This window comes from Stomoxys calcitrans, chromosome 1 (assembly GCF_963082655.1).
Source record: "Stomoxys calcitrans chromosome 1, idStoCalc2.1, whole genome shotgun sequence".
In the NCBI taxonomy this organism is placed as follows: domain Eukaryota; kingdom Metazoa; phylum Arthropoda; class Insecta; order Diptera; family Muscidae; genus Stomoxys; species Stomoxys calcitrans.
Genome location: NC_081552.1, coordinates 257,723,050 through 257,738,549, shown reverse-complemented (window position 1 = coordinate 257,738,549; position 15,500 = coordinate 257,723,050). Strand labels below are relative to the sequence as shown.

The following is a 15,500-nucleotide window of genomic DNA, read 5'->3' as shown; positions in this document are numbered from 1 at the left end:
CAGATTTTAAATCGAGTGATCGTTCTATATGGCACCTATAACCAAATCTGGACCAAATTGAACAAGTAAGAGCGTGGTAAGTTCGGCCGGGCCGAATCTTATATACCCTCTACCATGGATCGCATTTGTCGAGTTCTATGCGCGGTATCTCTTTTCAGGCAAACAAAGAATATTGAATAAGAACTGTTATGCTATTGGAGCTATATCAAGTTATAGTTCGATTCGGACTATAAATGAATTGAATGCTGAAAATTGTAGAAGACATTATATAATATTTCAATCCATTCGGATAAGAATTGCGCCTTGTAGAGGCTCAAGTAGCAAAATCGGGAGATCAGTTTATAGGGGAGCTGTATCAAGCTGTTGATCGATTCAGACCATATTAGACACTAATTAATGTTGAAGGTCATGAGAGAAGCCGTTGTACAAAATTTCTGTCAAATCGGTTGAGAATTGCGCCCTCTAGAGGCTCAAGAAGTCAAGATCCCAGATCGGTTTATATGGCAGCTATGGCGGATAATATGGCATACTTCGCACGGTTATTGGAAGTCGGATGAGAATTACGCCCTCATTTGGCTCAAGAAGTCAAGATCCAATATTGTTTTATATGACAGCTATACCAGATTATAAACCAATTTGTATCATACTAAACACAGTTGTTGGAAGTGATATCAAAACACTACGTACAAATTTCTGTCAAATCGGATGAGAATTGCGCCCTCTAGAGGCTCTAGAAATCAAGACCAAAGATTGGTTTATATGGCAGCTATATCAAAACATGATCCGATTTGAACCATACTTAGCGCAGTTGTTGGAAGTGTTACCGAAACTCCACGTGCATAGTCTGATCTGACTCATATTTGGGTCGGATGGCTTAAAACAACTCACTAAAAATAAAGCTTTTATGGGCTTTAGACCCCTTATCGGCAGATCGGCCTATAAATTGTAATTACCTTAATAATCTTAGACGATCTAGCCATGTCCGCCCATCTGTCCGTCTGTCTGTGGAAATCAGTTTTGTTCAGATTCTGTGTTTGTTCAAAAGCAGGTTAAGTTCGAAGATGGGATATATTGGACTATATCTTGATATAGCCCCCATATAGATCGATCCGCCCATTTAGGGTCTTAGGCCCATAAAAGCCACATTTATTATCCGATTTTATTAAAAATTGCAACAATGAGTTGTGTTAGGCCCTTCGACATCCATCTTCAATTTGACTCAGAACGGTCTAGATTTGGATATAGCTGCCGTATAGACCACTCTCTCGAACTAATGTTTTGAGTACATAAAAGACACATTTATTGCCCGACGTCGCCGCAATTTGGGACAGTGAGTTGTGATAGGTCCCTCGACATCCTTTTTCAATTTGGCTCAGATCGGTTCAGATTCGAATATAGCTGCCATATAAACTGATATCTCGATTTAGGGTTTTGGGCCCATAAAAAGCGCATTTATTATCCGATGTCGCCGAAATTTGGGACAGTGAGCTGAGAAGGGCCCTTCGATATCTTTCTTCAATTTGGCCCAGATCGCTTTAGATTTGAACATAGCTTCCATATAGACCGATCACTCGATTTCAGGTTTTGGGCCCATAAAAGGCGCATTTAATTTCCGATGTCGCCGAACTTTGGGACAGTGAGTTAAGCTAAGCCCTTCGACATATGTCCGCAATTTGGTCTAGATTGAACAAGATTTGGATATAGCTGCCATATAGACCGATCTCTCAATTTAAGGTCTTGGGCCCATAAAAGGCGCATTTATTGTCCGATTTTGCCCAATTTCGGGACAGTGAGTTGTGTTAGGCTCTTCGGCATCCTTCTTCAATTTGGATCAGATCGGTCCAGATTTGGATATAGCAGCCATATAGACCCATGTCTCGATTAAAGGCTTTGGGCCCATTAAAGGCGCATTTATTGTCCGATGTCGCCGAAATTTGGGACAGTGAGTTAAGTTAAGCCCCTCGACATATTTCCGCAATTTGGTCTAGATCGAACAAGATTTGGATATAGCTGTCATATAGACCGATATCTCGGTTTAAGTTTTTGGACCCATAAAAGGTGCATTTATTGTCCGATTTTGTTGAAATTTGGGACAGCGAGTTGATTTAGGCCCTTCGTCAATTTGGCTCAGATCGGTCCAGATTTGGATATAGCTGCCATATAGACCGATATCTCGATTTAAAGTCTTGACCCCATAAAAGGCGCATTTATAATCCGATTTCACTGAAATTTGACACAGTGACTTATGTTTTATGCTTTTCGACATCCGTGTCGTATATGGTACAGATCGGGTTATTTTTAGATATAGCTACTAAAAAGATCAATATTTTGTTATACATAATTGAACAATGACTTGTACTTAGTAGTATTTGGTCCAAATCGGAACATATTTCGATATAGCTGCTATGGGGCATAAGGTATAAACTTTTTGCCGGATTTTGACGAAAGATAGTTTACATATTTACCAGAGGTGGTGGGTATCCAAAGTTCGACCCGGCCAAACTTAATGCCTTTTTACTTGTCCTACTTTTATGGTAAGGGGGAGGGTCCGCCCCCCTACCACAATACCAATAAATTACTTACTTTTGGCTTCAAAATATTTACACCGGTATTCAGAAGGTTCAGAAGGATGGGTTAATTTGACAGATTTCCTTTACAGAACTGTCAAATAAACCTATTTTAAGGCTTCCTTAAGTTTAGCGAATACGGTCGTCCTTTAAGTTATCTTTTTGCAATCATGTTCACTATTTATTCAAAATTTTATTTTATTAAAATATGCTTCATCATATACAAGTCTATTCTAATGTTTGTTTTTTCGTTTTAAAGCCAATATCATCTCAAAATAATTTTAAGATTAATAATTGAAAATTAAAAAAAATGCACTTGCTATCATCTGGGGTACGCGACATATGCTTCAACCTCTACGGCTGGCCTATTGATAGGGTATGGCTGGCAAAACTTTACCGGCACATTCACCGAAACCAATTCTCAAGCCGTTGCGTTCACAATGGCCACGAATGATAACCTCGTCGCCATCTTGAATGAACTTGCGGACAGAGCCATCATTTAGATTGATGGTTTTCGAGCCACGCCAACTCAGCTCCAGCATGGAGCCAAAAGAGTCATCGGTTTCACCAGAAATGGTACCAGAAGCCATTAAATCGCCCGGGCGTATATTGCAGCCGGTCACAGTATGATGGGCAATTTGTTGCATGGGAGTCCAATACAAATGCTTGAAATTCGATTTGCATATTTTCGATGCGGAAGCATTTTCAGCTGAAAAGGAATGACACATTAAGTGAAATGAAAATTTTTGGTCTATAACTTTCTTACGCTTCAAAAACACTTCCAAGTTGATATCAAAATTGAAGGGTTTGCTATGCTTCAAATAGGGGAACACTTCGGGTTCTTGGGGATAGTTGTCTACCAGGAAAGGCTCCAAGGCGGCCACTGGTATAACCCAAGGGGCTATGGTGGTACCCAAATTCTTGGCCGTAAATGGTCCCAAAGGCACATATTCCCATTTTTGTATATCACGAGCACTCCAATCATTCATGAGGGTAAATCCGAAAACATTCTTCCATGCCTCCTCGACAGGAATGCGTTCACCCAACTTATTGCCTTGCCCACCAATGAAAAAGGCCATTTCCAATTCAAAGTCCAACAATTTGCAAGGACCAAAGACCGGCGGCTGGCCATCTACGGGCAATGTTTGACCCAAAGGGCGACGTATGGGAGTGCCTGACACCACCACCGAACTAGCACGTCCATGATAACCGACGGGTATGTGTCGCCAATTGGGCATGAGAGCATTTTCCTTGCCGCGGAACATAATGCCCACGTTGGTGGCATGATGAATGGAGGAATAGAAATCCGTATAGTCTCCAATGTCGGCTGGCAAATGCATTTGACATTCTTTTTGGGGTATCAAAGCTCTGGAAAAGTAAAGGGGGGAAATTTGCAGTTAAATAAATGCTAGAGTGGGTATAAAGCTTAAAATATCTTCTTATATGTAAAAATGAATTTGCGTTTATTTGTTTGTTTGTATGTTTGTTTGTTTGTTTGTGGGTTTGTAAATTTGGTTGGTCCGTATAGACTCAAAAACGGCTGAACCGATTACCATGAAATTTTCACAGATTGTGGAGTTTGGAAGGAAACATGAGCTATATAAAATCTTTTGATATCGGAAGGGGGGCGGACCCTCCCCCTTGGGGAAAAGGGAGGATCCGCCAAAAATAAAAGTGGCCCGATCAGGACAATATGGGACTCAAATGAAAGGAATTAGGGAGTAGAGTACGAATTTCATATTAAAAATTTGGTCCAAGCAACTGGGGGGCCGCCCCAACCCCAGAACCCCCTAAAATAGTTTTTTTGGACGAGCATGGCAATATGGGACTCAAATGAAAGGTATTCGGGAGTAGATTGCGAATATGGTCAGAAAGGAGAAATAGGCTTTATAATTTGTTGCTATCGGAAGGGGGCGGACCCTCCCCCGTTACCCAAACACACCACCGAAAATCAAAAGTGAACCGATCGGGAAAATATGGGTATCAAATGAAAGGTATTGGAAAACAGAATACGAATATGGTATTAAAATTTGGATCTATACACCCATCCGGCCAGCCCAACCCCAAAATTCCCCCAAACAGAGATATTGGGCGTTCATGTCTATATGGACCTTAAATAAAAGGTATGCAGGAATAGATTACGAATCTGGCATACAAAATCACTTCGAAGTATTGGGGGTTACCCTACCTCCCACAAATGCCTTAAATGGGCTTCTGACCCATTATGACTATATGGGAATCGGTTTTTTTTTTTTTGTTCTTTTAGAATCAAAAACGGCTGAACCGATTTTCTCAAAATTTTCACAGATTGTATAAATTTGGCTGGAAGGACACATAGGCTATAAAACTTTTAGTTATTGGATGGAGGCGGACCCTCCCCCGTACCCCAATAACGCCACCCATATCCGAAAGTGGTCCGATGGGCACATTAAGGGTATCAAAAGAAAGGTATTGGAGACCAGAAAACGAATATGGCATTAAAATTTGGGTCCAAGGTATTTGGGAGTAGATTACGAATATGACATTAAAATTTGCGTTCAAGTCTAGGTGGCGCTTTTCCTCGTAAAGATACGTCAAATAGGTTATTTGAACCCTTATGACAATATGGGACTCAAATGAAAGGTGTTTTGGGGTACGCCCTAAAGAACCCCCTTAACTGAACTTCATTTCCGTTGGGATAAGGAACAAATTTGACATCTATTTTCAGTGCCAAAACACCTTCCAAGCGGTTCATATTTAGCCGCCATGGTAATATGGGGCTCAAATTAAAGGGATTTGGAATTTCAACATGAATTTGATATCCATATTTGAGTCGAAAGTCTGAGGTGCCATCCCTCCCCTAATAAGAACATTACCCTAAGGAAGAACATTACATCATCAGGAATCGAGGAGGGGAAAATTCTCACACATCAATGAGTGCTTTCCCATTCAAGTTTAAACTCAATGATAAGGGATCTTTTTGTATAGCCGAGTCCGAACGGCGTCCCGCAGTGCGACACCTCTTTGGGGAAAATTTTTTAAATGACCATGCATTGCATTGTTCCTCGCAAATGTCGCCAACATTAAGAGGAGATAATCACCGCTTTGTCCGATGTTCTAGCCAGGAATCGAAAGCGTTCAGCGTCATAGGCTACAATGGCACGAATTCGATATCCGCATTCAGGGCGAAGTGTCTCCACCCTAAAAATATATTAGAGAGTTAAAGAAGGCGTAGCGGAGTGGGCCCGGTTCGGCTCAAGCTCAAAAAGTCAAATTGAGATACCGGCCTTAATGTGAAGGAAATATAAATCGAGTCGAACTTATCTATAACGTAGCAGTTGGGGAACGACGATATACTCCGTTATAGAGACCAACCAACATTAGGTTTAATTGGACCTCAGTGTAAAGATAAACAAACACGCAGTGGTATAGAATCGAAAAAATGGTTAAATAATCTGGTGTTTGAGAAAGGGTTGAGATAACTCTTTCAAATTTTAAAAGGTTATATCTGAGGTGTTAACGAGATTATGCGCAAAATTTTAAGGCTCTTAGTGATGCGGGCATATCTTGTCAAACTCCCAAATCAAACCTTCACTCGTGGTCCGATTTTCAAATTTTCAATTTTACCAATAACCAAATATAGACCGATCTGAACCACATAAGACACAGATGTGGAAGAGCCTAACATAAGTCATTGTGCCAAAGAAATCGGAATATTATTGCGCCTTTTACCAAGACTTAAAATCGAGAAATCGGTCTATATGGCAGCCATACCAAAATCTAAACCGCTCTGGACCAAATTGAAGATGGAAGTTGAACAACCTAACACAACTCACTGTCCGCAATTTTGGCAACATGGGACAATAAATGTGCCTTTTATGGGCCCAAAACCTTTAATCGAGGGATCGGTCTATATGGCAGCTATATCCAAATCTGAACCGATCTGAGCCAAATTGACGAAGGATGTCTAAGGACCTAACACAACTCACTGTCCCAAATTTCGGCAAAATCGGAAAATAAATGTGGCTTTTATGGGCCTGTAAACCTAAATCGGCAGATCGGTTTATATGGGAGCTATATCAAGATATAGTCCGATATAGCCCATCTTTGAACTTAACCTGCATATGGACTAAAAAAGAATCTGTGCAAAGTTTTAGCTCAATATCTCTATTTTTAAAGACTGTAGCATGATTTCAACAGACGGACGGACAGACAAGGCTAGATCGTCTTAGATTTTTACGCCGATCAAGAATATATATACTTTATAGGGTTGTAAATTGATATTTCGAAGTATTGCAAACGGAATGACAAAATTAATATACCCCCATCCTTCGGTGGTGGGTATAAAAATGATCAGATTATAGAAAATTGGATATATGTAAAAACATATAAATTCCCTCCCATTAACAAAATTTTTAGGCTATTTGTAACTTTTTATCATCTGCAAACAGCAGAAAATGTTTGCCGTTTTAGAAAAAAAATCCTGCTTCCGGTTTTCAGCAAACTCTCTGTTGTTGCAGCAAACATTTTTGCTGTTTTTAATAACAAATTTCTCTGAGTGTATCCTTTGAATTTATGCTGATGGTCCCAATCGAACAATATACCATCAAAATTAAATATTTTCTATCCAAAGCATTTTTAAAAGGAATTCTCTAAGAAAATCCTCTTTGTAAATCAAATTCTAGTGAACATTTTAGTTTCTAAGAAAATTGAATTTGCCCCAAAGCTTCTTTAATTTTCTAAATAAATTTATCATTTCTTTTTTTTAATTTTCTAAAAACTCCAAAATGTGCCACTTCCCAACCAAAACATTACTTTAAACTCAATATTCCTTGACACTATTTTCCCTTACCTTTTCGCCAAAGGAGCATTTTGTTCCAAGGCTGAGTTTTTCAGCAATAATTCACGGGTTCGTGAACGCACTACATTCCAGGCAGTGTAGCCAAGACCCATCAGCTTATTCAGCGTTTCAGAATTCAAGGCATCCTGTAGTGTTGAAAGTGTTATACAAAATGTCATTTTATTACACTCAATGAAAAAAAGTGTTATAATCATAAAAAATATCTCACCTGCACTTCTGGTGGGTAAAAGGCAGCCACCACACTCAAATCCAAAACGCTCTCACCAATAGCAATGCCCAAACGTTTGCGGGGCTAAAGAAAATAAAGAGGAGGGGGATGAAAAGAAAATACAATTAACATAATAGATAAACAACATTTGTAGATTATCTGAGAAAAAGAAATTCCGACAGTTTTATTACATCTGGAAATCTGTTGACTTGTTGTTATCGCCGGCTCTTGATGGCGGTCATGAAAAAGTTGGTAGCTCACTGTGTGCTGGGAACAAGTCTTCTAATTTATGTAAATTTTTAATGGCAATATGCAGATCATTCCAGTTGCTAGTGTTTCAATCTTTTAGAACCATGCCACCAATAGATAGTTGCTCTTTGAAAGCTAACGTAAACAAGCAAAACAGGATTTTTTTTCTCATTTATTTTTTAAATATTCAAGTAGCCAGCCAATGCAGCGTGGAATAATTTTTTCTCTGTCGCCAGCTAATTATCCCACATGTGAAATACTTTTTGTTTTTAATTTGTAACAATGATTTATAGACCAGAATCACTTAACCAACAGTTAGGTTGAAACCACCAGCACCTGGTTAGGAGTTTCACTTGACACCTGCACTTACATTTGTTGCTGTGGAGAACACACCATAAGGAAGATTCTCCAAAGGAAAATCACTTCCTGCTGGGATATTCACAAAACTAACTGCCATTGTGGTAGCTGCTTGGAGACTTTCCTTTAAATGTGAATTGGATTTTGTATGCCTGGGATAAAATATAAGAGCCGCTGCGATCACTAATGCGGCGAATAGAACTTGCTTATCGGCCAGCTGAACGAAAACTGAGCGATACGATGCAAGTGAGTGAGAATGAAACCTACATTCGTTCAGCAGTTGGTAAAGGTGATGAGCACTGAGTTTAGTTAGGTACGAAATAATGTACCAATTTGAAAAAAAAAGTAAAACCTTGCTAAGTTCGGCCGGGCCGAATCTTGGGAACCCACCACCATGGATTCTGCTAAAATATGGAAGCTATATCTAGTTAAAGACCGAATTGGGCCGTATATGGCGCAGTTGTTGAGAGTCATAACATAACACTATATGCAGAATTTCATTTTCAATTTCCAAATCGGATAAAAAGCGCGGAATGTAAGGGCTCAAGAAGTCAAATAGGGAGATCGGTTTATATGGGAGCTATATCATGTACTTAACCGATTTGAACCGTACTTAGCACCGTTGTTGGGAGTAATAACAGAACACCATGTACAAAATCCCAGCCAAATCGGATGAAATTGAGGCTTCCAGGAGCTCAAGAAGTCAACTCGAGAGATCGGTTTATATGGGAGCTATATCAGGTTATTGATCGATTTGAAACGTACTTGGCACACATGTTGGAAGTCATAACAGAACACTATGTGCAGAACTTCAGCCAAATGGGACTAAAATGGTGACTTCCATGGGTTCAAGAAGTCAACTCGAGAGATCGGTTTATATTGGAGCTATATCAGGTTATTGATCGATTTGAAACGTACTTGGCACACATGTTGGAAGTCATAACAGAACACTATGTGCAGAACTTCAGCCAAATGGGACTAAAATGGTGGCTTCCATGGGCTCAAGAAGTCAAATCTGGAGATAGGTTCATATGGGAGCTATATCCAAATCTGAACCGATATGGCCCATTTGCAATCCCCAACGACCTACATCAATATAAAGTATCTGTGCAAAATTTCAAGCTGCTAGCTTAACGCGTTCGACATCTATCGTGATTTCGCAGAGCCTAACACAAAGCACTGTCCCAAATTTTGGCGAAATCGGACAATAAATGCGCCTTTTATGGGCCCAAAACTTAAATCCGAGAGATCGGTCTATATGGCAGCTATATTCAAATCTAGACCGAACTGGGCCAAGTTCAAGAAGGACGTCGAAGGGTCTAACTCAATTCATTGTCCCAAATTTCATCAAAATCGGGTAATAAATATGGCTTTTATGGACCGAAGACCCGAAATCGGAAGATCGGTCTATAAGGCAGCTTTATCCAAATCTGGACCGATCAGAGCCAAATCGACGAAGGATGTCGAAGAGCCTAATACAACTCACTGTCCCAAATTTCAGCAGAATCGGATAATAAATGTGGCTTTTATGGGCCTAAGACCCTAAATTAGCTGATCGGTCTATATGGGGGCTATATCCAAATCTGGACCGATCAGAGCCAAATCGACGAAGGATGTCGAAGAGCCTAATACAACTCACTGTCCCAAATTTCAGCAGAATCGGATAATAAATGTGGCTTTTATGGGCCTAAGACCTTAAATCGGAAGATCGGTCCATGGGGGCTATATGAAGATATAGTCTGATATAGCCCATCTTCGAATGTACCTGCTAATGAAAAAAAAACAATCTGTGCAAAGTTTCAGCTCAATATATCTATTTTTAAAAGGCGCATTTTTTGTCCGATTTCTCCAAAGTTTGGGACAGTGAGTTGTGTTATCTATCAAGAAGATAAGATTAGCATTTTTATAACCAACCTGAACAAAAAATTGTTTATCTTCAGATTCGTTTATAACTGCCATCATCTAAAATTGCAATCCGATTCCAGGTTTAGGCTTATTGATACGGGACCTCCTTTTGATAGCCAAGTTCGAACGGCGTATCAGGAGAAGTTATTACAGGGCATGGTACCTCACAAATGCCGCCGGCATTAAGAGGGAATAACCACGACTGAAAAATGTTTCTGATGTTCTCGCCAAAATTTGAACCTAAGCGTTCAGCGTTATAGGCAGACATGCTAACTTCTGCACTACGGGGGCCTTCTCACATATAGTTACTATAAGTTTTAATTAGAAAACTTTTGGTCTCAAATTTGTTCTAAATTTTCAACTTTTTTACTAGGAATGTTACCTTTTCCGTACACGACGTATTGTACGATAATTTTCTCATCACTGATTTTTGTTTTTAAAAAAACTTATTTTGCCCTCCTCTCTTATAATAGAGTTAAAGTGTAATGAGCGATTTAACAAGAGTTACTCGTTATTCTGTTCGACAAGTTCTTGAGTGAAAATAAAGCTGAATTGCATTTGAGTTGTTTACTTTTCATTATATAAATACAAAAAAAAAAAAAAAAAATCCAAAGAAATGACGTTTCAAATTTACCACATTTTTAATTTGAATATTATTTTTATGTTCAATAAAAAATTTGCATAACCTGATATTAATTCAATATTTTTTTTATACCCACCACCATACGATGGGAGTATACTAATCTAGTCATTCCGTTTGTAACACCTCGAAATATTGATATGCTACCCCATTAAGTATATATATTCTGAAACGTCTTGACATTCTGAGTCGATCCAGCCCAATCAGTCCGTCGGTCCGTCTGTTGAAATCACGATAGCGGTCGAATGCGTAAAGCTAGCGTCTTGAAATTTTTGCTCAGATACTTCTTATTGACGTTGGTCGTTGGGGATTACAAATGGGCCATATCGGTTCAAATTTGGATATAGCCGCCATATAAACCGGTCCCCGTTTTGACTTCTTAAGCCCCTAGAAGCCTCAATTTTCATCCGATTTGGCAAAAATTTGAAACAAAAACTTGAGTTTTGAATTCTAGCAGCCAAGTATGATCCGAATCGGTCTATAAACAGATGTAGCCCCCATGTAAACCGATCTACGGATTTGACTCTTTGAGACTCTAGCAGCCCGAATTTTCATCTGATTTGGCTGAAATTTGGAATAAAAGCTTGAAAGCTTGACTTCCAACACCCATGCCAAGTTTTATCCCAATCGGTCAATATGGTGATATAGGCCCGCTAAGTACCGATATCCCGATATGAATTCTTGAGACCAAAAAAAAAATTCAAATACAAACTCAGTAAATAAGGGTACATTTTTAGCAGAATCCATGGTGGTGGGTACCCAAGATTCGGCCCGGCCGAACTTAGCACGCTGTTACTTGTTATACCCACCACCGAAGGATGGGGGTATATTCATTTTGTCATTCTGTTTGCAACACATCGAAATATCCATTTCCGTTCCTATAAAGTATATATATTCCTGATCAGCGTAAAAATCTAAGACGATCTAGACATGTCCGTCTGTCTGTTGAAATCACGCTACAGTCTTCAAATATATAGATATTGAGCTTAAACTTGGCACAGATTCTTTTTTTTTTTCATAAGCAGGTTTAGTTCGAAATTGGGTTATATCGGACTACATCTTGATATAGCCCCCATATAGACCGATCCGCCGATTTAGGGTCTTAGGCCAATAAAAGCCACATTTATTATCTGATTTTGCTGAAATTTAGAACAGTGAGTTGTGTTAGGCCCTTCGACATCTTTCGTCAATTTGGCCCAGATCGGTTCAGATTTCGATATAGGTGCCATATAGACCGATACTCTGATTTAGGGTCTTAGGCCCATAAAAGCAACATTTATTATCCAATTTTGCCGAAATTTGAGACTGTGAGTTGTGTTAGGCACTTCGACATCCTTCGTCAATTTGGCTCAGATCGGTCCAGAATTGGATATAGCTGCCATATATACCGATCCTTGGTCTTAGGCCCATAAAAGCAACATTTATTATCCGATTTTTGCTGAAATTTGGAACAGTGAGTTGTATTAGGCCCTTTGACATCTTTCGTCAATTTTGCTCAGATCGGTCCAAATTTGGATATAGCTGCCATATAGACCGATCCTTCGATTTAGGATCTTAGGCCCATAAAAGCCACATTTATAATCCGATTTTTCTCAAATTTGGGACTGTGAGTTGTGTTAGGCACTTCGATGGCCCAGATTGGCCCAGATTTGGATATAGTTGCCATATAGACCGATCCGCCAATTTAGGGTCTTAAGCCCATCAAAGCCACATTTATTAACCGATTTTGCTGAAAATTGGGATAGTGAGTAGTGTTAGGCCACTAGACATTCTTCTTCAATTTGGCCTAGATCGGTTCAGATTTGGATATAGCTGCCATATAGACCGATCTCTTGATTTAAGGTTATGGGGCCATATGAGGCGCATTTATTGTCCGATGTCGCCGAAATTTGGGACAGTGAGGTGTATTAGGCTCTTCGCCATTTTTCTGCAACTTGGCCCAGAAGGGTCCAGATATGGATATAGCTGCAATATAGACCGATCTCTAGATTTAAGATTTTGAGCCCATAAAAGGGGCATTTATTATCCGATTTTGCTGAAATTTGGGATAGTGAGTTGTGTAAAGCCACTCGACATCTTTCTACAATTTGGCCAAGATCGGTCCGAATTTGGATATAGCTGCCATATAGACGGATCTCTCGATTTAAGGCTTTGGGCCCATAAAAGGGCATTTTTGTTCAATGTCGCCGAAATTTGGGACATAAAGTTGTGTTAGGCTCTTCGACATTTTTCTGCAACTTGGCTCAGATCGGTCCAGATTTGGATATAGCTGATACATAGACCGATATCTCGATTTTAAGTCTTGGCCCCATAAAAGGCGCATTTTTAATCCGATTTCGCTGAAATTTGGAACAGTGAGTTGTGTTAGGCTCATTAACAATTTTGTTCAATTCGGCCTAGATCGGTCCAGATTTGAATATAGCTGCTATATAGACCGATATCTCGATTTTAAGTCTTGGCCCCATTAAAGGCGCATTTATAAGCCGAATTCGCTGAAATTTGACACAGTGACTTGGGTTAGGCTTTTCGACATCCTTGTCGTATATGGTTCAGATCGGTTTAGTTTGATGAGTCAACCTCCTTATAATCCTGACTTGGCACAGAAAGACTTCTTTTAATTCCCGTAAGTAACAAATAACAGGTCAACGCTTTTCGACACCTGAAGAAGCGGTTGATCCATTCATAATGCATGTTTTGGAGATACCTCACCCCACTCTGATAGTGGCAAAAGTGCTTTGACAAATGATTCAAACGCATGCAAAAGAGTATAGATCTTAATGGGGAATATTTTGAAAAACAATAAAGCGGTTTTTGAAGATTAATATTTGTTTTGGCTCTCTTAACCGGAAATATAAAAGGTAACCCTCGTATTATGCCTAGTCCAAATAAAACACACCACATTTTCCTTTTCCTGTTTTAAGGGTTTTATATTATAATATTTTTTATTTATTTTTTTTTGTTATTATTTTACAACATTTAACACATTGAAATATACATATAATTTGATATCGTTTTTTATATTTTTTTTGTTTTCATAGATCATTGATTTATATTGAATATTAATTCCTTTATGAATCTTTGGCTATTTGAACATTATATATGTGTTTGGTATACAATGTTTTTGTATGTATATATACATATAAATTGTATAAGTACATATGTATGTATGTAGGGATTTGTTATTGGAGGTTATGCTTATTATATGTGTGCGATATATTTTTGTCCAATTTTTTTCTCTATTTTTTTTTGAATGGATAGGTACGTACATACATTTAGCTGTATGTGATGAATCTTCTCTTCTATAACTGTGGGGTTATATAGTGCTATTAATTGTTATTTTAATCAATATATATATAAGTCTACATAAAGTTTTTGTGTTAATTATAATAAGAAGAATCATATAATGTAAACATTTAACAAACTACAACATATTTTTTGCATTTTTTCCATTTTTTTGTTTCGGTTTTGCTTTTGCTTTGGTGGCATTAACATTTTTATATTGAACCTAGTTTTACACTGTTTTTTTGGGGATTTTTAGTTTTTTTGGTTTCTGGGAGAAAAACTATTTATATTTTTTATTTTATTGTAAATAAAATTTCTTTTAAGAACTACGCAAGACGTGCATTCCCGTTTTGTTGTTGTTGTTGTGGTGCGTTTTGTGTTTTTCCCTTGAGTGTAACTGCTTTCTGTAGTGATTGGGAAATCTGTAATGGTGGCGCTAGATGTTGATGGTGATATTTGTTAAATGTTTATAAAATAAAAACACAATTTATAAATTAAAGGTGCAGGTTTTTTGGTTTCGGTTTTTTTTTTTTTTTTGTAAAGTATAATGGTGCAGAATTTCATTTTGTTTTTGTTTTTGCTAAATATGCGTGCAATTTTCAAAACTAAAATTTTTTTTTAAATTTTTGTTTTATTTGTGCTTTATTTTTTTTTAATTATTATTTAATTTTTCTTGTGTTTTTTTTTTGTATTATTTGCGTGGCATTTGCATTTTATGGTGGCATTTGTAACCGCTCGCCTTAAATTTAATTATTGTCAGTCACAGCTTAGAATATTTCCATCTGCAGACTCTTATCTATTTATGGGCAAGTCTAAACAAAATGTTTAATTTTGTTATTGTTTTTGTTTTTACCCTTAATACTAGTTTAACATATTTAATACTTTATTCCTAAAATGTCTTCCACAAGTTGGTAATTGCATTTTTTTCCATTGTTATCATTTTTATTTTGTTATAATACATTTTTATTGACTTGTGTGGTTTTATTTTTCACAAATCGAAAATTGTCTTCAAAGGTTGTTATTATTATTATTTTTTTCTTAATATTTTTTTTTGTATTATTATAGTCTTCCAAAACTTTTTTTCTTCAAATATTTATTTATTCAAGAAAAAACAATTATTTTTTTATATATATATATAAAACTGTTTGACTTTATGTAAGAGTTTTGTTTAAAGTATTGCCAACGTTAAAAAAGCTATTATTAAAAAAAAAATAATAAAAATGTAAAATATAAAAATGTAAAAAATAAAAATGTTTAGATTTTTTTTTATTCAAGAAAAAACAATTATTTTTGTATATATATATATATATATAAAACTGTTAGACTTTATGTAAGAGCTTTGTTTAAAGGATTGCCAACGTTAAAAAACTATTATTAAAAAATCAAAAAAAAAATGTAAAATATAAAATATAAAAATGTAAAAAATAAAAATGTTTAACTATATTAAAAAAA

The 15,500-nt window shown here is 37.4% G+C and overlaps 2 protein-coding genes across 2 annotated transcripts in view; both read right to left on the bottom strand.

The window, feature by feature from the left end:
• LOC131996221 (uncharacterized) overlaps positions 1–15,500 on the bottom strand; it is a 147,799-nt gene that overhangs the window by 31,482 nt on the left and 100,817 nt on the right. The window lies entirely within an intron of this gene.
• LOC106084432 (fumarylacetoacetase) lies at positions 2,741–8,451 on the bottom strand. Its single transcript, XM_013248112.2, has 5 exons — positions 8,235–8,451; positions 7,616–7,699; positions 7,399–7,532; positions 3,334–3,935; positions 2,741–3,276 (listed from the first exon to the last, which is right to left on the bottom strand). The coding sequence occupies exons 1-5, from the start codon at positions 8,319–8,321 to the stop codon at positions 2,933–2,935; spliced, it is 1,251 nt and encodes a 416-aa protein (XP_013103566.1). The 5' UTR covers positions 8,322–8,451; the 3' UTR covers positions 2,741–2,932.

Bases quoted from the DNA above. Each gene is read 5' to 3' on its own strand.
- LOC106084432 (XM_013248112.2), bottom strand. From the start codon at position 8,321: ATGGCAGTTAGTTTTGTGAATATCCCAGCAGGAAGTGATTTTCCTTTG. The intron at 7,700-8,234 runs GTAAGTGCAGGT...TATTTTCTTTAG, and splicing joins TGTTCTCCACAGCAACAAAT to CCCCGCAAACGTTTGGGCAT. The intron at 3,277-3,333 runs GTAAGAAAGTTA...ATTCCTTTTCAG, and splicing joins CTTGGAAGTGTTTTTGAAGC to CTGAAAATGCTTCCGCATCG.